This window comes from Silurus aristotelis, assembly GCF_946808225.1.
Source record: "Silurus aristotelis genome assembly, chromosome: 13".
Lineage (NCBI taxonomy): Eukaryota > Metazoa > Chordata > Actinopteri > Siluriformes > Siluridae > Silurus > Silurus aristotelis.
Window position 1 is genome coordinate 27,054,566 of NC_139586.1, and position 26,119 is coordinate 27,080,684.

The 26,119-nt window shown below is 39.6% G+C and overlaps 2 protein-coding genes across 3 annotated transcripts in view; one reads left to right on the forward strand and one right to left on the reverse strand.

Annotated features, from left to right (window-relative positions):
• The window catches only part of kiaa1614 (KIAA1614 ortholog), a 35,219-nt gene extending 26,219 nt beyond the window's left edge, over positions 1 to 9,000 (forward strand). The window contains exons 8-10 of the mRNA XM_083559069.1: positions 343 to 467; positions 4,259 to 4,431; positions 5,797 to 9,000. Coding sequence (XP_083415195.1) covers positions 343 to 467; positions 4,259 to 4,431; positions 5,797 to 5,990 — 492 coding nt within the window. The 3' untranslated portion in view covers positions 5,991 to 9,000. The remainder of the gene's footprint in view (positions 1 to 342; positions 468 to 4,258; positions 4,432 to 5,796) is intronic.
• Positions 9,001 to 12,774: 3,774 nt separating this feature from the next.
• stx6 (syntaxin 6) lies at positions 12,775 to 25,422 on the reverse strand. Of its 2 annotated transcripts, XM_083559423.1 has the most exons (9): positions 25,161 to 25,422; positions 24,792 to 25,058; positions 21,459 to 21,628; positions 20,693 to 20,787; positions 19,764 to 19,826; positions 19,534 to 19,662; positions 18,648 to 18,754; positions 17,733 to 17,827; positions 12,775 to 16,599 (listed from the first exon to the last, which is right to left on the reverse strand). In XM_083559423.1, exons 2-9 carry the CDS (start codon positions 24,824 to 24,826, stop codon positions 16,523 to 16,525), a joined length of 771 nt encoding a protein of 256 aa, XP_083415549.1. In that variant the 5' UTR covers positions 24,827 to 25,058; positions 25,161 to 25,422; the 3' UTR covers positions 12,775 to 16,522. The 2 variants fall into 2 exon arrangements, with proteins under 2 accessions (XP_083415549.1, XP_083415548.1); XM_083559422.1 differs by having other exon boundaries at positions 24,792 to 25,422.
• Positions 25,423 to 26,119: the final 697 nt, after the last annotated feature.

The following is a 26,119-nucleotide window of genomic DNA, read 5'->3' on the forward strand; positions in this document are numbered from 1 at the left end:
TTATAAAAATAATAATAACTGTTCAAAAGTTTGGCCACCATTTAATATAATGTATTTCTATTATTATCATTATTATTATTATTATTATTATTATTATTATTATTATTATTATTATCATTATTATTATTATTATTATTATTATTATTATTATTATTATTATTCCTTAAGGTATTCCACTGTATTATATATGGTTAATAACAAACATTTTGTGATAATGTAAAACAATGTGAAAAAAATATACACTATAATAATAATAATAATAATAATAATAATAATAATAATAATAATAATAATAATAATAATAATAATAATAATAATACCTGTTCCGTTTTTGGCCACCAGGGGTCTCCCTTCTCTCATCTGAGGAAATCCTCCTCAGTCCAGAATCTCCATTCTTCTAAGAAGAAGCTGGAGCGCTCCACTGTATATGCACCAGGGGAACTGCTCTGTAGCCCCGCCCTCTCCAGGTGCACACTTGAACACACACACACACACACACACACACACACACACACACACACACACAGAGTCTGATGAGTGTAGTGCATATCTAGTTCACGCCCATGACGTTATTTCTCTGGCTCACTCCGGAGTGTTAAAAGCATTCCACACATGCTGGTCCTCCTCAGACCATGTCCATGTCCATGCAGTAAAGGTGTGAAAGCTCCGCCTGCTATCAGCCAGTGGCTCTGTTTATAATGCTGCAATGTTGTGAATGAAGTGAGTGTGAAGCATGGCATGTTGGCAGTGTGTGTATCCTGCCGAGCAGCTGGTGTGTGTGCATACTTTTATCTGACTGACTGAGACACCAGGAGTGGTTGCATCAGTGTGTGTGTGTGTGTGTGTGTGTGTGTGTGTGTGTGTGTGTGTGTGTGTGTGTTACACACACAGAGTTAAATATAGAAGTGTCTGAGGCTGCCAGATAAACTGAGCAGGGAGTGAAATTTAACACCCTGGCTGTGTCTCAGATCTTCCAAGTATATAGTCTACTACTACTCGAAACACACACACACTCCCACACACACACACACACACACACACACACACACACACACAAACACAGGGAGCAGCCATAACTACAGTCTAAACACTCGTGTATAAATAGACCCGTGACGTCATAGTCTGTTTAGGATATTCATTGTTTCAAAATGTGAGAAGAAAATTGCTTGATCGAAATAGCAAATGTTAAATTATAATTTAGTCCCAATCAAAAGGTGGATTTTGAGACACATGCATGCAATTTCTATGCAACACACAAGAATTCGGATGAATGTGAGACATTGAGACATTTTTGGCTCTAGAAGAAACTTGTGTAAGATGGAGAACAGGAGAGAAGATGTTAGCAGACAACTTCACCCCTACAGTCAAACATAGAGGTGGAAGCCCAAGGTTTTAGGGTTGTTTTGAAGCAGAGAAGGTTGGAGACTTATTCCAGAAAGTGAAAGGAATCCTGAACCAACATGGCAACCAATCCATACTTCACCATTACACTATGCAGTTCCGTCTGGACTGCGGCTCAGTAGAACTGCGGCTCATTAGAACTGACTTTACCATACTGTCACGTCCCACCTTATGAAGATTGTGGACTTTTACAGAAGTAGATGCTAACCCCACAAACATCCCGAACCATCTAGAGACGTACCAGCACCATTTGGAGTTTGGACATTGGACCTTTTCGAGTGTTTAAAGGCTCTGGCATGGAGAAGCTGGTGTTGGATCTGTGATGATCACAAATGTTGAGCTATTTTATGAGTTGCTCAGTAGCTCCTGGTTTTACCACAAATGACTGTATAAGTCTGTAGAAAGATCATTAATTATAATCTTATACTCCAGTGCTCATGTTTTTACTCTCCAGTGTTCTTTATTGTTTAAAGACTATAATCACACTCTTGATGTCACCCAAATGAGGATGGGTTCCCCTTTTGAGTCCGGTTCCTCTCAAGGTTTCTTCCTCATAACATCTAAGGGAGTTTTTCCTTGCCACAGGGATACATACACAGGGATAAATACACAGGGATAAATACACATCGTTCACCTTCACTGTTTAATTCTGTAAAGCTGCTTTGACTTGAAACTTGATTTTACCATACAACGAGACGATGAGCCGAAGCGTACGCCCAAACTCTGTGAGCGTTATGTAGAGAGCAAACAGACGTCTGGAGTGATATCAATCATGAAATGGTCTCCCCAGTCACCACACCGATATTCTATTAAACTGCTCTGGGATGAACTGCATCGAAAGAAAGAAAGAAAGAAAGAAAGAAAGAAAGAAAGAAAGAAAGAAAGAAAGAAAGAAAGAAAGAAAGAAAGAAAGAAAGAAAGAAAAGAAGGAAGGAACGAAGGAACGAACGAACAAACGAACAAATGTAATGAAGAATGAAGTGAAGAATGAAACAAAAGAGGATAGAATTTAGAAAAGAATGACAGAAAGAAAGAAAAAAGAAAGAAAGAAAGAAAGAAAGAAAGAAAGAAAGAAAGAGAGAAAGAAAGAAAGAAAGAAAGAAAGAAAGAAAGAAAGAAAGAAAGAAAGAAAGAAAGAATACATAAAATAAACAGAATAAAAACAGCAAGAAAAGAAAGAAAAAAATAATAATAAATTAAATACAAATAAGAAAGAAAGAAAGAAAGAAAGAAAGAAAGAAAGAAAGAAAGAAAGAAAGAAAGAAAGAAAGAAAGAACAAATGTAATTAAGAATGAAGTGAAGAATGAAACAAAAGAGGATAGAATTTAGAAAAGAAAGAAAGAAAGAAAGAAAGAAAGAAAGAAAGAAAGAAAGAAAGAAAGAAAGAAAGAAAGAAAGAAATCGCCAACTAGTGAAGAAAATCTTTGGCAAGTTTAAAGTATTTTAGCAGAACGTTTGTGTGTAAAGCTGAAAGCTTTCATAAAAATAATAATAGAATAAACGGTTACAGACAAAATAGCTTGCTTTTATATTACGCACCATCGATACCACAAGGTGAGCTGTGATTGGTTATTGAGAAGTCATTAGTTTCAGGGAACAATGCTGATTGGCTATTTATCATTCGTGATCATTGATCGGTCATTTGAAACAACAAGAGATACTCAATCAGACTTATTACAACATGTTGAGTTGAGAAAACCTGCGTTTCTTATACATTTATTAAAAGTATCAGCTGTGGTGTGAGTTCAAGAGCCGTATTAAGTTCAGGGCAGTCGCTAACATCTGGAATTGTCACGAGGATCTTTTTTTGCTAAAGTGATCTAAAAAGTCAAGCAGTTCAAACTCAGTAATAAATATAATAATAGAATAATATTAATAACCCCAGGTTTATTTTAGGGAAATTTGAAGAATTGTTGGAATGAGCTCGCTAGCGTTACATCGAGGAGTCGCACCATAATAGAGTAGCTAAGTTGCTAGTCAAGCAAAACCGACTGTAGCAAAACCGAGCTGCTCTGCACTTATTTAGATGCTGAACAGCTCGGTTTTGCTACAGCCATGTAGTAGTGCTACATGTTGGTAAAGCAGGTTTCCATCCACTTTCCAGGAGGTTATGATCTTCATTAGCAACCTCAGTTTTTCCAAAATAAAATAAAGCCGTGTTTTTGAAAGCAATGGCAAACTGATTAGGTTTTTCTCTATGAATGTGATTATAATATTGAAGAGCCGTGACAGACGGTTGAGGAGAGAAGACGGATGGAACGTGACCTGCCAAGGCTGGCAGAAGGTGCAACAGACGGAAACTGGTGATGCAGATGTGGTCTTTGCCAGGTTGCTCTCACCAAACATGGGTGTCCGTGTTACAGCCTTTTGTCTTCAGGTTTCAGAAAAGAACTCACAATTGGTGAAAGTGTGATGGTCAGTAAAGGAGGACAGAACAAAAATCCCTGTAAAGAGTTACAGGAGTGGGGCTGTGGGTTACATCACTTTCCCTGAGTCATTCAGAGAGGTGGACGCTATAAACAGCTCAGACTCAAGAGGAAGAGGAATGGATGGATGGGTGGACAGAAGCCTGGAGAGAGGAGGCGGGTGAAAATAAACAGACAGAAATCTGAGGAGGTGTGGGTTATTCCGTTACAGATTCAGGCTCCGTGTTTAGTCTCCCAGTTCTACCTGATTTAATTCTGTTACGAGCTTCCTGCATTCTATTTTTAAACCTGACAGGCACAAAGGCCACATTCCAGATCGTCCAGATACAGCAATGTGCTCTTTTTTTAGATGTGATTTATAACACAACGTCTCATCCATGTAGGTCACATATTGAATTGTGTGTGTGTTTGTGTGTGTACGTGTGTGTAGGGGTTTGCAGCGTGCACTGAGCGTAGAGGACGTAGGCAGCCCCAGTTCTATGCGTTCAGTGGGTAGAGTCGCTCAGGCGTTTCCTGATGGGACAATACTGTTAGAGCTGAACCGACCTCCAGACAGACCCTTCGGCTTCCTAATCTCCCGTGGGAAAGGAAGACCAGACTCAGGTAACACCTAAAGGTCTCAAATAATATCTTGGGAAAAACAGCTTATGCTGCCTGATTATCTGATTATCTGGTCATACACTATGTGGACAAAAGAACCTGTTTTTGGATGTGGTAGCATAACATTTTCCTTTTACTTGAACTAGGAGCTCCAAATCTGTTCAAACATGATAATGTCATTATTAGCAAGCCAAGCTCCATGAATATATGGTTTACATGGCTTGGAGTGGAAGATCCTGAGTGTCCTGCTATAGGAGAAATAGTTTAATCATGAGAATTAGTCAAATCAGATGTATGGAGTACCAGATTAGTGAATCAAGAGGATAAGGGGAACTTATTAAAGTCTGTTAAACCTTTTAATCTATTTACATTTATGACATTTGGCAGAAGGCCTTATCCAGAGCTTTTAGTCATAAAACTGAGCAGCTATTGGGTTGAGGGCCTTGCTCAGGGGCTCAGGAGAGGGTGTGAACTCACACCCTTCGAATACAAAGTAAAATGCCTTAACCACTAAGCTACTACCTCCCAAACAAATCTCCACCTACATATATCCAAACATATATGAACATCCATCTAATCAGGGAACAAAATGAGTCTAATCAGAAAAGTGAGAACAATGTGGTTCCCTGGTGGTCTAGTGGTTAGGATGCAGCGCTCTCACCACTGCGGCCCGGGTTCGATCTCTGGTCAGGGAAACAACCCCAGCCACTCTTAGTGCCGGTCCCAAGCCCGGATAAATGGGGAGGGTTGCATTAGGAAGGGCATCCAGCGTAAAAACATGTGCCAAATCAAACATGCGGATGATCCGCTGTGGCGACCCCTAATGGGAGAAGCCGAAAGAAAGTTTTTAGAAAAGTGAGAACAATCAGGAGAAATCAGACTATAATTAGACTAAGAAAATCAGTTAAATAAAAAGAACTGATTGAATTTAAAAAACAGTTAAATCAGAAAGGGTTAGAGTGGAAAATCTTGAGTGGCCTGATATAGAGTTCTGATCTCAACCTTTTGAGCACCTTTGGGATGAACTGGAACGCTGACTTACTAAGAGCTTTGAGGCTGAATGAATCTCTGCAAATCTCCAAAATCTAGTGGAACATCTTTCCAAAAGATCAAATGGAAACTCAATATAAAATAGAATGCCCAAGAAACACCAATCTTATGGTGAGGTGTCCACAACCTTCTACCAAAACCCTTTTTATTGAACTCTCGTCCTCAGCGCCATAAGATTTCCACACCACCTCAGTTGCTTCTTAGGACTATACCAGCTCTCTGGAACTTCTCAGAGGACTGTATTAGGATGAATTTGTACCATATCAACTGTTGTATACTTTCCTTTGAAATGTTTTGTGTGTGTGTGTGTTGCTATAGGTGTTTATGTAGAGGCCATGGGAGACACCAGTACTCAGAAGCTGTATGCTGGACTTCTGGGAGTGGGTGATGAGATCCTGGAAGTGAATGGGGAGAAGGTAGCAGGGTTGAGTTTGGACTTGGTCACCCAACTGATGATCCAGAACGATACAGCGTCCATCCGTTTGCTGCGACACCGATCGCCTAAACGCTAACACTGCGGAGGAAGGCAGGATGTGGTGTGGGTTCTGATTTTCTGATCATAAACACTGAGGTTTTGCCTGTTCTTTTATTAGTAGGCAGAGTTTTATCGCTGACGTCACACTCGAGTGAATTCCAGGACCAGATCGTGGCTTGCGGTCTTATGAGAAATGAGAAAAAGGGTTTTTTTTCCCCGCAGTACTAAAACACATCTAAAGCCATGTTCCTCTTTTCTGACTGCATTCTAAAAAAAGTGCACAAAACAGTTGCCTAAAATATTAGTGCACAGCTCAAAGACTGCCTTTTTTTTTTTTTTATCTTAGTGGATTTCACACAGATTTTGGATTTGTGGAGGCACTTTAACATAAAATTCAACTGTTCCCAATCTTCCTCTCAAAAACAAACCATTTCAGCAAAGTTTACACTGCTCAAATCTGATTTTTTTTATATGGCTCTACCAACTGAAATGAATTTTTGAGGTTTTGGGACACTTATCCTTTCTAGCCAGGTTTGGTTCTTCCTCAAAAACCAAGTTGAAGGTTCATAATAGGGGGTCTTTGATCCCTACACTTGAACTAGGAAACCTAAACCTATTCCGGCATGGCAATGCCTCTGTGCACCATGAAGAAATGCTTTACATGGAGTGGGAGGAGTGGAAGATCTCCTGATATAGAGCTCTGACCTCAACCCTAATAAACACCTTTGGAATTAACTGGAACAATGTCTGCACCCCAGGCCTCCTCAATTCAGCTACATTGCTCTTATAGAAGCCTCAACTCTTCTGGGAAGATGTTCCACTAGAATTTGGAGTGTGGTTGCAGAACATTATGATTATTCATCCACCCTTTCTTAAACTTTTTACCACAACATTCCACATTTCATTCCTATTTGCTGTTATAATAACATCCACTCTTCTGGGAAGATGTTCCTCTAGATTGTGTGGAGATTTGTGGAGATTCATTCAGCCACAACGGTGTTAAATTAGGTACTGATGTTGGTGAGGAGGTTTTTGGGTTCAATCAATGTTCCAGTTCATCCAAAAGGAGTTTTGTAGGATTGAGGAGGTCAGAGCTCTGTGCCGGACCCTTGAGTTCTTTCACTCCACACCATTAAGCACAATGAAGCTCTTGTGTACAAGTGTGTGCTTCTAACTTTTGAAAATTCAACAAAGGCCGAAATAGGAGGTGGTATCAAAAACTTTCGAGACTAGTTTTGCACGCACAATCACGGGGAGCACTGACCTCAATAAGTCAGTGTGCCAAAAGATATCGTCCTAAAGGGAGGTGTGCAACGGGATTAATTCTTACCACATGCGTTACCAAGTCTGCTAGCCTGATTACATGCCCACTCTCTTACCGAGCTTTCCTCACACGGGAGTTTTTTTGCCAGAAACATGATCTCATATTTGCACCCACTCATGTCATGACAAGCTTCAACATCCTTTACTCAAGTAGAAGTACAGATACTCATGTTTTAAAATACTCTTGAAGTTCTAACTAAAAAATCTTCAAATGTTGTTCACTAATGAATGTATCCAGGCTAAACATCCACCATATAGAACCCAAGCAGAGAAAAGATGATGATGATCAGGTGATCAGGAATGTCTCTGTTCTCTGTCATGTTTACATCACTGACTCCCTCTGTCTCATCCACCTTATATATATAATTCTATAATTCTTGTTGCCTCAAATTTAGCTTCGTAGGCTAGCTTACGTCTGTGGTGTGTGATGGCCATAAAATACACCAGTATTAGATTCAAAAAGTTGAGCAATTAACAGAAATAGGTTGAGGGACTGAAAAAATATCGATCATGTCACCAAATAGATTAAAACTAAAGTAACGAGTCTGGTTTAAAAATTTGAATTACTGATGCCAGAAAAATGTACAGTATTTAAGTATTTGTACTCCATTACTTCCCGTCTCTGGCAAGGGGACTACTTTCTTGCAAACAAAGCTAGTCTCAGAACCTTTGAATACCACCTCGTATGGGTGGCTGAATGAACATGAAGCTTTACAACCACACTCAAAAATCTAGTGAAACATCTTCCCAGAAGAGTGGAGAACACTACGTGGATATAGTGTATATTCTTTCAGTCTATACAGGGTATTTGCTATGATATTTTCTATAATAATTTTCAGACCAAAAAAAACCCCCGAGATCATACTGAACTCACCATAATGCATGCACTAGTCATCTACATTTCACTGTTTGCTGCTGTAGGTGGTGGAAAAATAATAATTTGGGCAATAAACAGTGAGTCTTGGAAGTTTTTTTTCTATTTTGTTTGCTTTAATGGGTCCAAACACCCGCTGAGTTCAGTTTGCATGTAGTTAAGAGGTGTGCACTTGGCTAATTTTTTATCCCATTCCTATTTGTTCCTACTCGAAATATTTTCTGCAGTTAATTTTGTTGTACCTTAAAGCCAAATAAAGTTCTTGCACTCAAACAGAGCGAATTCGCTGTGAAAAAAAAAAAAAAAAACGCTTTTGAAGCCAAGGGGTTGAACATCACTATCCAAGCACTATCTGATTCCACTTAGCATGTACTTGCTAGCTCACTGAGACTGATCCGGACTCAAAATTTCAGCATGGACCCTCAGACACTGTAGATTTCATTGAATAGATCCTGGAAAGTTTATTTTGATTCTGCCTAGTAAAAATCAGGCGACTAATATACACAAGGTTTCGCAAAATACAAAGAAAACAATGTACCTTAAGTATGCGGTTGCTAGTTGTTCATTTTTTCCTTCGTTCCTAATATACACAATACACATAAGGCTTACAGTAATGCGTAATTAAATACCAAAAAAGTATTGTATCTGTGGTTTTTTGAAAGGTTTTGAACGCAATATAAAAACTGGTAGCTGAAACAGTGCTGTAATTTTTGCTCCAGGCTCCATTTTGCATTGTGGCAACAGTATTATTAAACATGCACCAGAAATCAGTGGCTGCCTTTCATTTCATTGTGTTTTCTTGTCTGTATTTATATTTACCGTTTTACAAAATTAAAATGAACTGCGAAATTGACGTGTTTAAAGTCATTTGCGGACTCGGCATCTTTCGGGTTATGCTCCGTTACAGGTTTTAACAGCAGGAAATGTTAATATTCGTCGTGTGGCGTATAATCCACAGGAAGCGTTCTTAAATTGCAAAATGGTCAAATCCGTCGACTGTGTCCCGATTTGGACAGCAGGTATGGGGGAGGGCTGAGAAATCAATATTCCCGCCTCTCCCGAGAGGTTAAGTAATGATGGGGCTCATCGATACAGCTGCGCACAAAGGCGTCGCATATAAATTCCTTTTTTATCCCAGGACGCCTTGCTTCCGCAGTCCACGCTACTAAATCCAAGTCAGGAATTTGGTGAATGGGTTTGCTAACCGAGAGCGCTGCGAAAACACGGGATTTTGTGATTTTTGCTACAAAACGTGATCATGATGTGGCATCATCCTCAGTTTCAATCAGAAAAGAAACAATTGAGACTAAAGCCATGACAGAATACATACACTACATGAACAAAAACACTGAGACATTTCCAGCCATATGACTGTTCTTAGAAATTGTTCTCTTAAACTAGGAGACTGAAACCTGTTCCAGCATGACGATGTGCACAAAACCAGCTCCATGAAGATATACTTTACATGGTTTGGAGTGGAAGATCTCCTGCTTTAGAGCTTTGACCTCAACCCTCCTGAACATGAACAAATGTGAACGCTGACTGCACCCCAGGCCTCCTCGCCTCACCTACATCACTGCCTGACTTTGCTAACACCTTCATGGCTGAACGAATCTCCACAAATCTCCTCAAGCACATTGCAGAATCTAGTGGAACATCTACAAGAGTAGAGGTTATGATAACAGCAAACGGGGACTAAATGTGGAATGAGATATTCACAAAATAACTGTTGTTCATATTGTGTTTATGATTACTCTCAGAGCTGATGCTATAGAACATTAACCCACAAAAATGTCAGGACTGGATAAATGAAACAGTGCTGTGGCATTAATCTGTAAATCTTTCAGAGATAAAAGCTCGCTGTAGGGAAGAACTTCTTGGTAGTTTGCTTCACTAATATAAAAACTTCATCAAAAACATTTCCTGTATTGCTCAAGTCAGATAAGTGGGGAAGTGGTAGCTTAACGATTAAGGCTCTGGGCTACTGATCAGAAGGTCGAGGGTTCAAGCCCAAGTGTTGCCAAGCTGCCGCTCTTGGGCCCTTAAGCAAGGCCCTTAACCTCCAGGGGTGCTGTATCATGGCCAGCCTCCCAACAAAGGAGCAAAAGGAGGTTGATTAGTGGTTAAGGTTGGATTGGAAGGTCATGAGTTCAAATCCCAGCACCACCAAGCTAGAACTGCTGGGTCCTTGAGCAAAGCCATTAACCCTCAATTAATCAGCTGTAAGTTGCTCTGGATAGGCGTGTCTACCAAATGCCATAAATGTTATGTAAAAAATGAAAAGAACCTTCAAATGAAAAGAATCTGTAATTGGTAGTGGTGCAACGGATCACAAAATTTGCAGTTCGGATGACGGTTTTTTATTCACGGATCAGATCAAAAGGGGAGGAGACAAATCTAATCTTCTTATTAATTGCAAGAAAAGTAATGAAATGCTTTAATACATGCGATTTGAATGATGCGTGAGGCTTGTCAAGTTCTTCTGCTCATCCGATCATTAGATGACTGGTCTATGTAGTTGCAAAATTATTTAAAATGCAATATCATTAGGAAAAAACGTTTTCATCCTGAGATTGTTCACCCGGGTTTCTTTGGGTTTTCTGAATTCTTCTATTTGGCATCCCATCCAGGACGCAGGTTAGGTTCCCACCTCGAACCCCGCGTTCCCTTGGATACACCAGGATGAAGTGCTCACACGTATGAACCGATCATTTTGATCAGGAAAGATCAGGATGTCACAAACACCTGATTAAACACAATCAAACTGTGGTGTGGGTCACAAAAACATCTGGCCCAGCAGTTTGAACATGTTCTGATGATCTACTGCTTTGTGGATTTTAATGTCCCACATTTCTCCAATCACGTGCATCACATCCCCAGTGACTGTAGATCACGGAATCCATTTACAATAAAGCAGACGATATGTTTCTGGAAATTATGGACCAATTCAGTCTAACACTATGGCGCACAGTTATCTGGATCTATTCTCAAAGAAACGCTTTGATGCTGTGTGCACGTGTGTGTGTTTGTGTTCTCAGAGTCTGTATTGCAATGCTAATGAGCCAAGCTGTCTGAGGACTGTCTCCCACACCCCATCCCCCACCTCCCCATGGGGCAGTTGGGGCTCAGCTGTCCCCTCCACTTACCCCCGGATAAAGGAGCTGAATGGAGGACCTGCATCCTGCACCTGCTGCCCCCCAACAAACACACACACACACACACACACACACACACACACACACACAAACATACGCACGTACGTACACGCACGTACACACACCATAATTAACACCCCTCCAGCTACATATGATGACTTGTCCTCATCTGATTGCAAATGCTAGCAAAATTGGACTGAATGCAGGACAGGCCTGCAGGACCAACATTATGGAGCAAATAGAAATCATTTCAAAATCATGTAATATATTAACACTAAATATAAAGTGTAACAAATAAAATAATTACTTCATGTAAAATATTCCAGTTGTCGAAGGCTCAGGTGGGAACGACGACCCCGTTCCCAGCCAGAGCATCCGAAGTGGGGGTGGGACCGAGCCACCTGTCTGAAGACAAGACTGCATGCGTGAATCTTATGATCGTCCTTTATAATAATTTCTGGCATCTTGCCAAAGTCACAGATTTACCTCAAAGATAATCAACATCCAGACAAGCTACTTAAATCCACAATAATATGCTAGATAGTAAACGCATAATGGATGCTAATGTCTACCGTAAAAAGGATGCGATCAGAAGGGTGTGAGTTCAAATCCTACACTGGGCCCTTGAATAAGTCCCTTAACCCTCAACTGCTCAGTTGTATGAATGAGAATTGAATTGAAGTGTAATTCGCTATGGATAAGGGTTCAATGTAAATGAATACAAATTTTATTATCAGAAATTTGTTCCTAAGTTTAAACCAAATGAAGAAGCCAGAGGTGATGTTGGTGAGATAAAAAAAGAAACATTGAGAGGAACCGGATTTCTACCTCATTTGGGTGCGTAGAATATTTATAATAAACTGTTCCCTGATGGACTCTTGGGTACGTTCATTTGTTTTCATACTCAAAAGTTTGACTGTTTACTTGAACTGGATTCTTTCTAACTGATATATGAGGTGGTGTCAAAAAGTTTCTAGACTAATAGTGCTAACTAGTTCTATTCTGACCATGTTAGAACAAAGAGCAAACGTGAAATTTGAGGTGTTTTAAACGGAAGAACATCACTGGCAGACGGCGAGAGATCAGGAAGACCTTCAACGAGCTCAACCTCAGAAAATGTCGATACCGTTCGGCAATTTGCGCACGAGCTCACTTCCGCAACCACCCGACTTTCCAGATTTGGCTTCTGCAGACTTTGTCCTGTTTCCGAAGATGAAGAATGAAGATGCGGAGATCCAGCTTGTTCCAGGACACGTTCCAGAAGTGGCAGGAACACTGGGAGCGCTGTATTGCTGTGCAAGGGGACTATTTTGAAGTGTGTAAATGTAGATATTTAAAGTACTTTCTTGTAAACAGAGCTTTGTGAAAGCACTTTCCAAAAAAATGGTCAAAAAAATTAATGCAATGAAATATGTAAGACATTAGCCGGATTATTATCAACAGTAACAAACCAGTCAAAGCCATTGATGTTCAGCAGCGTTCTGCATTTATTAAATTCATAAGGGGACTCAGATGCACACAGGAATTGTGGGACAAATATTTCTAGGGGAAGTGGATGGTGAAAGGAAAACAACAAAATTCATTCTCACACAGCAAACAAACATCATACGATCAGAATCATTAAAAGCCCATTCGCTACCGTATTCTCGCCATCGATGCCACCAGTCCACGGTGACGCGATTGTGCAACATTTACTTTACAGTGGGGTGGATTTGTTTTAGTGATACAACTGTACAACAGCAGTATAATCGCTCTTAATGGATACAAAGTCATCAGGCATTTTCAGTTTGGGGCTACGGGAATAAATTGCGTCACGATTTTCCGACCAAGAAAAAAAAAAAAAAAAAAGAAATGTCAACAATTAAAAAAAAGCAACAAAAAAAAACGATCAAATAAATGTGCATAAACTGTTAACACCGATGGGAAAACCAATATGAAAATGGACTGCAGAGATTTTTTTTTCTTGACAATACTGAATTCTTGTATGCTGACGCAGCAGCAGCGATTTCTCTATAATATACTAAGTTAAAAAATTTACGGATTAGCGTTTGAAGCGTCCTAAATGGGTTCCGTTAGAAATCCTTTGTGACAGGTAAACATTATGGTGAAGAAAACTTAATGAGCGAACCAAACCTCCTTAGAATTCAAGGTTTTAGACTTCTTATCATTTAAAAAAATGCAGTCTGTTTGAATGAAACCCTGGTGTGTGTGTGTGTCCTCCTTCTCGGTGTGGGATTTTTACTCGAATTTAGCGTTCTGTATTTTTAGGAAAAAGAAATTTCACTTTCAGGCGTACATTCTCAACTGGGGTTCTGTTCTGTTTACGTACAGTGTGAAACAAAAACCGAACCGTATAACTTTTGCTGAGATTTCTCAGTAAATGAGAATAAAGAGAAGAATCTTACGTAAGACTATCCTGCTGAAATGGGATATAATCCTCAGCAAAAGCAAAAAAAAAACCATCCTCTATCCTGTATGAGATACTAAGGCACTGGCCATGTAGTGTTCTGCACTTTACAGAGGCAGTTTGGTTGATATGGTTGATAAAATCTAGCAAAGTAGTCAATCTATTCAGGCCATACAAAGCAGTGTAAACATACACTATATGGAAAAAGTATTGGGGCACCACTTAAACCGGTCCATGAAGATCCGCTTCTCATTGGTTGGGCTGAAAGATCTCCTGCTATAAAGTTGGATATCGTATTGAACATGTTGAATTAGAATACTGACTGCACCCCAGGCCTCCTCACCTCATCTACATCAGTACCTGACTTTACAAACACCTTTGTGGTTTATGAATCTCCACAAGCACACACTAAAATCTATTGGAACCATTAGAAACACTTTTGTCCATACAGTGTATGTCCTCATTAGGGAGTCTTAAGAACCTTTTAGTGGGGTCATTAGACACGGCAATGATCATATGCAATCAACCTCAAAATACAGAACAATAGGTGTTTTTTCCAAGAGACCTGGCCCAACTATTAGTTGGTGGAACATTGGGTTCTGTATCCAGTTGAATGTAATTGAGTTCAATGTAATCGCTATGGTTACCTGCTGAAAATGCAAATGGCCACTTGTGCCAAAAAAAAAAAAAAAAGAAACGGGCCTAAGTAGCACGCCTTAACACCTACCATCATATAGACGTGCAGGTGCTCCATCTGAATTAAGCAACTATTCTTGTGGACTGTGATCACTTTACAGAACCGCTTAATCGGCATTAATACCCTAAGCAATCAAGGGATCAACAGTATACAGGCGTTTAAATCGTTCAAATTGTTTTATGCAAATCACCATTAGTCGAATTTAAATCAGGAATCGTCAAATGTTTCAAAACATCTTACTGTTTGTATTCTCATCGGGATCATCCACCTGAAATCGACAGGATTGAAAGATTCGCTTGACCTCAAAAGATCAACCTGATCTGAAATCAGCACTACCTAATATCCCGTACTTCGTCCGTAGCGTTCTCCCTGATTGGCTGGAGGTCGTGAAATCCTCCACGCCGGGTACCGAGAACTCGATCAGGATTACGTTGATTGCGTTACGATTGATATCTACGGACATACCTTAAAAATGCCTGTCTCCTCAAATTCTATTCCACACCATACTATAGGATCGACTTGAAAGCTGGAGAGAAATTACGTTCTACTGGGTACTGGAGAAAGAACTGGAATCTCACAGTGAAGATGGTTTTAGGAATGATATCCTAGTGGTAAAAAGGATGGGTGCGCCCATTCGATAACTGGAACCCTTGCTTCTGGTGTCAAGTGTTTGGTAGATGCAGCGGGGGGAAAAAAAGGGCACAAATGTCAGTGTATTTTATTATAGTCATTAATATGTAGTAGGAACAGCAACGTATGTCTCCTTAGAAATTCCCTGTATTGACTGGGTACGCGGTACAGCGTCTAGAAGTGAAATTCGCTTTTCAAATCTGTAACATTTCATATGGTTTTATCCACAGACTTTTTTTTTTCTTCCCTGGACATTTGACATGAGATGTACAAAGTGACGGAAATGAAGTAGTGTTGACACTTGTTCTTCAGGTCTGAATACAGCTCCTGAATCGTCTTAAAATTGCCTCGATCGTTCCCTTTTAAAGATGGGAGACATTCCTCCTTCCTGCAAGGAAGCTCCCAGTTGAAGCACAATCCATGAAACATTAAAAAGTCTTCAGAGGCAGACGTGTAGCAGGTGTGTTTTTAGATCAAGATGACGGCATCTCCGCCGCCCCGATTGTTCTTTGTGTCTTTAGCAGGACCACTGCTACCTGTCAGGATCTGTACTAGTAACAACAAGCAAACTAAATATGTCGTGAATAGGTTACAGTTGAAACAGTCATCGAGCTAGAAATTAAATCTCTACTAGTAACCTTGAGAAATTGGGAGCATCTGGAAAGTTCTAGAGTTGAGTGATTAGTATTATTAGTGCTATCAAATACCCGCTTCGGGAAAAAAAAATAAAAATTAATAAAAAACAAAAAAAAACGGTTTCAAATCAGGAAACCCCAGTGTATTTAACTTCAGTAGTTATCAATAATTACTAGGAATAAAAAAAAAAAATTGCTAGGTATCTATCTACAGTACATGTACCTACGTTTGCTAGCCGTTTTATCAGACATATCCGCTCTGTAGTACATCATTAGCTGAATGTAGACATGGACACTTGATTCTTCAGCCCGAATTTTCATCTGTCTATCAATAGCAAGGGGTCGGTGTTGATGGTATTTTTTTGTGGTTGAACATTCGCAGCACCTATACAGCAGGTGTACATGATAAACCAGACAGGAAGCAAAAGATTTAATAGGAGCCCTAGAATTGTCAGGTTGAGGAAGCCTATTATTACTTCAATAAATCATTTTGAAGCATAAACGAGGCATAAAGTTAGCACGGATGAGGTTTACCCTGACTCGGGATGCTAATATCGAAGCTTTTTTGACTTCTCCCCCCATTTCAGCAATGGGGACTATACAAATGGAAGCCCCATGAGCTTCAAAAAACAAAAACAAAAACAGATACAGAGAATCGAGATAAAGTACCACACAGGTTGCAGGTATGGAGTGGTAGAAGAAGACAAGCGCAATACTCAGCGGGTAAAGAGGACGACTGAACGAGTTCGGGAGAAAACGATTTCCTTTCCTTGGAGCAGCGTAGGTTTTCAGTCGGACCTTTCGGTTGGAATGAGGAAAGTTGTAGTGGTCGGGAAATGGAGTGCTGTTCACAGAAGAATGAGGAGGAGGATCACGACGAACAGGACGGCCAACAAAATGCCGATCGCGCACCACTGTCGCCGGTCTGGGAGGGAGGAAAAGAGTTAACACAACAGTCAGAACAATCCAGACTGTTATTTCTCAATATTTAACCCTAAAAATTGCGGTGACAAGTATTATTATTGGACACCTGAACCTTTAATCCATATGTGATCCTTCACCAAACTGGTAGCACAAAGTTAGACGCACACAAGCATGGGTTTTTCCTGTGCACAAGCCAGATCCATGATGATGTGCTTTACATGGGTTGTAGAGGAAGATTTCCTTACTTTACGAACACCATAATCTCCATAAATCATTTCAGAATCGAGTGGAACGTCTTCCCAGAAGATGGGAGGATATTATAACAGCAAATGGGGACTAATGTGGAATGGGATGTTTAGAAAGTACATACCAAAACTTAACCAGGTGTCCAACTACTTTTGTTCATATAGTGTGTGTGTGTGTGTGTGTGTGTGTGTGTGTGTGTGTGTGTGTGTGTGTGTGTGTGTGTAAACCTGCAACAACTGCGATCAAGCATTTGCGATAACTGGCAGAGTCTTTCTATTTATCTTCTAATTATTTATTTTAATTATTCCATTTATTTAATTGATTAATCAATTTAATTAATCTAATACAAAGTGCATTACATTCACTGGATTTATTCTATTTAATAAAAAAATTGATTAGTGTATATATTATTTGACCGAGCAGGCGTTTTATTAAAAAAAAAGTTTTAAAAATGTAAACTGCTGATGTTCACAAATGTTAATAATAAACTGCTATATGAATATGCGCATATTCATATAGAATTTCAACATTTGTTTTTTTGGCCACTTTTTCCTGACATCATGAGACTCCCGAATAGTGAAATATTTCCCCATTTGTTCTTGAGCTTCCTTTGAGACTCCTCAAGGTCACACTTCCTGTTCTCTTCACGTAAAACCCTTTTAAGGGGTGCTATCATAAACCAAGCCCTGGCTTTCCTTCCGCTAAAGTCTGTAACCTTACTGACCTCAGGAAGTGTGGGGTGGTTCTGAACAGGAAGTGAACGCATGGCTGAATTCTCTCCAGTTTCTGTCGGCCCGCCCATGCATCACGGTCAGCTACGGCTGTTGTTTTTTACGAGCATGTGAACATGCTGTGAAGAGGCCCGAAAGGTTTTTTCGGTTTACTCACCGCTAGTCATGTGTGAAACCTTCGCTAGCTTCTTCATCACGTTATCTAACCTGGACTGGGTGCTGTCCATCTCATGAGAAAAATCATCCAGCATTCTGCAAAATTTGGCCAGAGAGATATTTTTTACTCCATGTAGAAATGTTTTTTTTTTTCCAAAGATGAAATCACAATACAACAATGTTTAAACGGTTTCAGATTCCTGGTAAAAAAAACTAAAATCTGCGAAAACGCACGAGCTGCTACGTTTCCTGTATGAATCTGGAACACGGATCAGTAATTTTAACACCAGTGACAAGTAAAACACCAAAGAAACTAAAAATGTGAAATATACATATATATCGCTGTAAAAAAAATAATAATAATAATTTACACATTATATATAAAATTTTTTTTTTAACAAGTTCTATAATATAATGCACGATGTCTCATTAAATGTTTTAGAAAATGTCAAGCCACGCCCATGAGATAATCCGTGAGTGGTGTTACTGTAGAAGATGATCAATGCATGCGAGTGTAAATCAAAGTGCTTAAAGTGCTAGGAGACCCAAACCTGTTTCAGCAGGACTATGCTCCTTCACACAAAGCCAGCTCCATGAAGATATACTTTAAGTGGGTTGGAGTGGAAGATCTCCTGCTCTAGAGCTTAGACCTCACTGAACAATAAATATGAACACACTGTACCCCAGGCCTCCCAATCATCTTATGGTCAGGTGTCCACAAACTTTTGTCCCTCTGCCTTTTTTTTTTGGCCTGAGTTTTGCTTGATAACATGCTGTTGATATTTTAACCAAAGACGACTTTATCATGCAAATTATCTCAAATGCATGGTGACCACAAAGCCCCCCAAAAAATCCTACAATGTAAAAGGATTGATTTTTGTACTAAGTGTGAACAGAGATGAGGTGTATGGCTTACACTGCCTGCTCGTCCAGCTCCTGTCCAATCCGTTCAGACATGTTCTTCAATACGCCAATGGTCCCTGACACCAGCTCCAACTGCTCGTCCTGCTGCTCCGCCATCAACTACACAAACAGGCAAAAAAATCATGATGAAATAAAGCAAATAGTGAATTGTAGTATTGAAATCAAATTTGTGTGCGTTCAGAAACATACAGACACGGATATGTAAGTAGCAGGTCTGACTGGTGATCTTGATCTGTCTCCGTAAACTCATGATCGTATAATCTGAAGTAGTTTCATGTCACCAGTTCCCCTTTTCTGTGCTAAAGTATCCAGCTGTGTATCCAGTTTTCTGTACAGCTGCATCTAGCGATATACATTATATTGAGCAAAAGTATTAGGACACCCGACTTTTCCAACTTTATGTTGTCTTTAGATGCAGCAGCATTAATTTCTCCTAATTTAAACTGTTTCAACATGACAATGCAGATGTGCACAAAGCCAGCTTTATGGAGATATACTTTAAATGGGTTGGACTGGAAGATCTTCTGCTCTAGAGTCCTGACCTCAAATCTAATCTAAGGGAACATCTTCCTAGAAGAGCAGAGGTTATTATAACAGCAAATGGGGAACGAAATGTGGAATGGAATGGTCAAAAAGATTTCTCATGGCCAGGTGTCCACACACTTTTGCCCGTATAGTGTATTTCTCATAATTGCATTTGATTCGTCTCAAACAGGCTGATTTTCAAAACTGTAGATGAAATTCTGTCAGATGAAATCCTATTCTGGGTCAACATCTGGACTACAGTCCACCAATTCACATCCTCATGCATTCAAATTATAATCTGCATGGCTTCCCAGAGCACCTACGTCTTACCCGACTGTGGCCTTTATTATTACCTGTTGTTGGGTTTGTTGCTCTTCAATAAACTGAGAGTTGGCAGAATGCAGTTCTCGGTCCAGTCGAATGTATTTATCTCCTCCTGGTTGCCAGATTGGTCCACGAGACCCCCCGTCTCCCATTAGAGTCTAACACAAAAAAAACAGACATCAACACCGATACGGTTGTAATAATGAAGAGCAAAGAAGCCGTATAATGTTTACCATGATGAACAGAATACAGTACAAACCTGTCGGTTTTTCTTGTCTGAGAGCGACATGGCCATTGGACTTGCCATTTGGTCTTTCATCTCCTGAGAAATATCAATCATGACATTTACTAGGGTGAAAATTCAGGCACGTTATACCCAACAGGGTGGAAACAAAAAACCTTTTAGGAGAGGAAGAAATATGAATAATTGTAAATATTTAATTTAAATTAAATATCTTAATTACACAATTGAATAAAACTGCAGAAAGATAAAAAAAATGAGAACATAGCTAACTAATGTGTGTGTGTGTGTGTGTGTGTGTGTGTGTGTGTGTGTGTGTGTGTGTGTGTGTGTGTGTGTGTGTGCGTGTAGTGAATGCTAGGTAGTGCTAGAATTTGAACTCATGACGTTCTGATTAGAACTCCACGGGCTTAACCACTAATCTACCACTTCTGCATTAACTAAAAGATTAAATAAATAAATAAATAAATATAAATAAAAATGAATGAATGGAAGTCAGGAGTCTAACATGGCTATGACGTCATTTTCTTGATGACATCGTTCCTGATGACGTTATTCTCCATAAAAGATATTGACAGTTATGACAACTTTGCACTTAAATATACTTTGATTCCAAAAACCTGATTCCATGTCCCTCATTCTGGAAAAAAAATCATCTGTCCCATTTGTGTATTTCATAAAAATTTCTTCGAGCAGATACTCGAATGGTGACGTTAGTTTGCTCGAGCGCAAACCTAATTGTTTTTATCACAAACTACACAAGGTAAAAAAAATATGGATTAACATCACTATAATAAATGGTAATAGATTGTATGAACTGCATAAAAAGTAATGCAAAATCTCTACTGAGACTGAACCTCTAATGGAGTATCATCAGTGTGGACTGCATGAATATATAATGATGCATTTTAAAGAACATCACACTGTCCATTTTTATGTTCACTTGCCTTGACATTCTGCCTTGTGTTGGTGATGAAAGCTTTCCGCTTGTTCAGCTCCATGGAATCAAGATTGAACTTCCGTGGATTTGCTTCCACGATACGTGAAAAACTCACTGTTAAGGTCATGTGTTAAGATGGAAAAAGGTTTGTGACAGACACATGCATGTTCCCAATGTTCATATGCAAGGTCCTGTTACTACTTTAACTTATTCTATACATGCAGTTTAAATGGTAAAAGAAATCCTAACCCGACACGACTCCCACTCCGTACTTCAACACCATGCGATTCTGTCTGGACTGCGGCTTATTGGAACCGACTTCACCGTACAACAGGGCGATGAGCCGAAAGCGTCCTCTGAATACTGCGTTATTTAGTGAGCAAACAGTCGTCTGGAGAGATACCTATCATTGAACGGCCTGCCCAGTCACCGCACCTAAATCATGTTGATCTGCTCTGGGATGAACTGGATCACAAGAAAGAAATCTCCAACCAATAAAGTACACATTTGGCAAGTTTTTAACGTAAGGAACGCAAAGTATTTCAGCTAAATGTTTGGAGAAACGAACTGTCCACATGCCGAGAGCGTGTAAAGCCGTTTCCCATGGCAAGGAAAGATTTTCGAATGAGAATAGACGTTTGCTGTATAGAAACAAAAAACGAAACATGAACGTGTCTCTGGGGGGGAAAAAAATAAAATAAAAAATACGGTGTAAATGCAGCGTTAATAATATACACAAACATAAACAAACAAACAAAAACATGTAAGGATATTAATGGTCTCATCCAAGTCCTCCAGATCCCACTCAATAGACCGCAAGCTGTTCCTCAACTCATTGGTGGTCCAGTCAATCTCCTCTTTAGTGGCACTGCCAGGATCCTGCAACAGCTCGGTCCATCTCTGATACAGACCCTGGGCGGTGTTTACAGCCTTCTGCACCTCCCTGAAGCAGAGTGAACATTATTCAGTACAACGGACACAAGGAATGTATTTATATGTTTTTTATAATGTATTTTATATATATATATAATATATATAGGTATATATAGGTATAGATATATAGTATATAATACCGCGATAAACAAGGGATTATTGTATGTATGTGTGTATATATATATATATATATATATATATATATATATATATATATATATATATATTTATTTTTATATAGCTTTTGATCCAATACTATAGACTAGCTTTAACTTGTATAGGAAATATTGTATATAAATATGGACCATAAGATCTGATGTTCTTTGGAAAATGAGTTGTCAGAGAGGTCTAAATGGAGGGACTGGCTCCTATATGGATGTAAGGACTTTCTGAATGTTTGTCTATCTGCCTGTCTGACTGTTTGTCTGTTTTTTGTTTTTGAATGCCATGCCTGCATCGATGGCCGTTTCCATGGCAGGATCAAGGTGGGTATAATGAGACATTATGGCATTTTACACTATGGAAAATTAGTAGTTATATGGAGTTCTGTAAGTGTTTTAGTATTTTCTTTGGTGATTCGTTTTAAAAGATTCATACATACATATTTTCTGTGTTTTTAGGTGTATTTCAGTCCATTAATCTAAATGTGTTTGTCGTTTCAGTGCAAATTGTAAAAGCTTGAATCTTTTTATGATCATGTTTCTTTTGAAGTGATGACATATTGAGGTTCTTCTCCATCTGGTAGGAGAGGTGTGTGTGTGTGTGTGTGTGTGTGTGTGTGTGTGTGTGTGTGTGTGTGTGTGTGTGTGTGTGTGAGTCTGGAGTGTCCAATAACACATCTTGTAATGTGTTTGTTTCTGGATTCATAATGGAATTTGTGAAATTCTTTGGTTTATAGTTGGGTTGATTTGATATAACTCACTATCTGTGCACTGGTCCCAGTCTGTCTGCCATTTTATTTTTTTATTATTATTGGTTTGAGGTCTGGTGGTAGGATTTTACAAACTGTGACTCTTATTTTAAGAGCTTCCTAAGCAGCAATCTGACTGGATGTCTGTCTCTCTGTCTGATTAATTTCCCTGAACATCATGGTCATATTTCTTTCTTGGCATATGAGTAAATGTATTATATTTGTACCACTGAACCAGAAAAAAGTCTCAAATAAGTAAGTGTTCATTTGAACATTTAATTAAGGAGGCTCCAATTCTAGCATTATGTACCCCTAAGCTTTCCATTACATAATCAGAGTCAAGAGGAGGAGTTTGTGTTTTCTTGTTTCTAAGTACGATGCAATTTTTAGTCTTATTACTGTTACAGTATTTACAGTGGTTAAGGCATTGGACTCTCGATCGAAAGGTCATAGGTTCAATTCCCAGCACCACCAAGCTGCAACAACAGTGTTTATAGCTGCTATAATGAAAGCGATAAATGGAAATGGTAGTTTAAGTAATGAGTGAACTTCTCTTTTGTATCTTCCTCTCCTCAGTGTACGTGGTGTACACCGCTAGCCTGCTGTTTAAACCCGAATACAACATGTCATTCCCCCCTTTACCCTAGATGCTAAAAGGGTATAAGCCAGACCTGGGCAAATTATGGCCCGCGGGCCACATCTGGCCCTTTGTACGTCCCTCTCGGGCCCGCGTGAGGCCAATCATAAATTACAGGGATGCACCGAAAAATTTCGGCCGCAATACCTAAATCACCGAAACAACACTGCAGAAACACAATTGTAATGACGCAATAAAAAAGCGCAGCCAGCACACGGTTATCTGGATAAGATCCAACATGCAATGCTAAAATTTTAAGAGGGGATGTATCTGCAAAGAGTTTCTCCAAGTCGTGTTTAATTTATAACCTGAAATCCAAACATCCCTATTGCCATTCTAAATATGAGAAGAACGCGGCGCAGAAAAGTAAAGTCAATCCGAGCATGCGTAATCCGTCTGTAGAGGACGTTTTTAAAAAAGCAGGAAAGTTTTCCAGTGATGGTGCCAAGGCAAAAGGCATAACACAAAAAAAAATATGGATTTCATAGCCTTTTGAATTGAATTTTCATTTCGGTGCATCCCTAAAATATTATCGTTGGTGTGGCCCTCTGACACAATTCAGGTTTCTCATGTGGCCCCTTGTAAACATTAATTGCCCACCCCTGGTATAAGCGGTAAACCCACTCCCAAAATAAATGACTGGTCTGGTGAAGGGTAGCTGAAACCCACTGCTCTGGATAATCATATAAGAGGTGAACCTACTGCCAAGGCATGATGCTGTAGAAAAATAACCAACGTTAGGTTGGTAACCGTACTCTAAGAAATGCATCGGGCCCAAAGGACACCACACAATCATTTATTATTTTCCTATAATTGCATGTCCCTGTCATGTTTCATTTATAAGCATCAAACACCGGTATCGGAATACAGTATCAGTACTGTATCAACACAAAAAGTCTTTGTTTTTCTGTCTTAATCCTGTTTATATTATTGTTTGGTTTTCTGTATCAGTATCTGTGTGTGACTTTGTCAGATTATTTTCTTTTAACAGTATATACCAGCATCAGGATACAGTATCAGTACTGAAAATGTCTGTCTGTCTGTCTGTTTGTTTGTTTGTCTGCCTGTCCGTCTGTCTGCCTGCCTGTCTGTCTGTCTGTCTCACAGCCTGTCTGTCTGCCTGCCTGCCTGCCTGATTATCCGGTCATGTTTCATTCTGGGCTCATGAGTATCATATTTCTGCTGATGGTCAGGATACACTATCAGTACTGAAAATGTGGAATGGTGACATCAATTCATCAGTAAGGTGTGTAAGATGAACAGTCGGCCACTAACCACTAAATGAACCAAAAACAGAGGTTCGAGATGAATCGACTCCTGTGTCTGATGCCCGAAAACCACAGAGATGGATCATGACTGACTGACTGACTGACTGACAGACAGACAGCTGCATGTCTGTGTGGCTAAGCGCCTAGCTTCGGGGTTTTGTTTTTGCAATGGTTTCGATTTCTTGTCTTTAGTACACGGTGAAATAATCGGAAAATTGATCTATAAAACCAGAACATGTAGCTGATGTGAGTTCAGAATTTGGTAGGTTCATGTTTCGGTGATTAGGTCGGTACTTATATGCTGCTCCTAGCTCGCTAACGCCATTGTTGTTGTTTTTCGGCTGGAGGAAACACTCACCCTTTCACAACAAAAAACGGGTCTTCCATCGACATCGCGCTGATCACATCAGAAGCCCTTCATGCGGAGAAAGACCTGCCCTGGAACCCGGCTGAGGTGCTCCTGGGTGCTCTCAGGACCATCAACAGGAGCTTGGATGTGGGAGAGCTGTTTACATGAGAAACAGGAAGCCAGTCGACTGCAACGCCATTACGCGCACACGATCTACATCCGAGTCAGAGGTCATACTTTGGTCTTTCTTTCTTTGGAAAATGTTTTGTTGATGGTCTGTGGTCAAAGTAAAAATCCACATAATGATAATAAAATATTCTGCTTTTAAACTTATTAAAAAAATACAATGTATATATGTATTAATCGATGTAATCTTACTTTGTCTGTTTTTCTGCTTTCACAAGTAGTGTCATGTCTTACATAATACATTCTAGTGAGAAAATATCTGCCCGTCTGTTTGTCTGACTGACTCTTTGTTTGACTGATTGACCGTTTGTCCATCTGCCTCACTGTTTCTCTGGTTGTCTCACTGTCTATCTGTCTTACTGTTTGTCTGATTGTCTCACTGTTTGTCTGGTTGTCTCACTGTCTATCTGTCTTACTTTTTGTCTGATTGTCTCACTGTTTTGTCTGGTTGTCTCACTGTCTATCTGTTTGTCTGATTGTCTCACTGTTTGTCTTATTGTCTCACTGTTTGTCTGGTTGTCTCACTGTCTATCTGTCTTACTGTTTGTCTGGCTCACTGTTTGTCTGGTTGTCTCACTGTCTATCTGTCTTACTGTTTGTCTGATTGTCTCAGTTTGTCTGGTTGTCTCACTGTCTGATTGTCTCACTGTTTGTCTGGTTGTCTCACTGTCTATCTGTCTCACAGTTTGTCTAATTGTCTCACTGTTTGTCTGGTTGTCTTACTGTTTGTCTGATTGTCTCACTGTTTGGTTGTCTCACTGTCTATCTGTCTTACTGTTTGTCTGATTGTCTCACTGTTTGTCTGGTTGTCTCACTGTCTATCTGTCTTACTGTTTGTCTGATTGTCTCACTGTCTATTTGTCTTACTGTTTGTCTGATTGTCTTACTGTTTGTCTGGTTGTCTCACTGTCTATCTGTCTCACAGTTTGTCTGATTGCCTCACTGTTTGTCTGGTTGTCTCACTGTCTATCTGTCTCACAGTTTGTCTGGTTGTCTCACTGTTTGTCTGGTTGTCTCACTGTCTATCTGTCCCACTGTTTGTCTGGTTGTCTCACTGTCCATCTGTCTCACAGTTTGTCTGAATTTCTTACTGTTTGTCTGGTTGTCTTACTGTCTATCTGTCTTACTGTTTGCCTTTTTGTCTGTCTGTC

What these genes read in the sequence shown, in the direction of transcription:
- stx6 (XM_083559423.1), bottom strand. Translation starts at nt 24,826, where the DNA reads ATGTCGATGGAAGACCCGTTTTTTGTTGTGAAAGG. An exon ending in GAGCTGGACGAGCAGGCAGT is followed by an intron (nt 17,828 to 18,647) that starts GTAAGCCATACA and finishes CAAATTTTGCAG; the next exon opens with AATGCTGGATGATTTTTCTC. An exon ending in GGTTTCACACATGACTAGCG is followed by an intron (nt 16,600 to 17,732) that starts GTGAGTAAACCG and finishes CCTCCCTCCCAG; the next exon opens with ACCGGCGACAGTGGTGCGCG.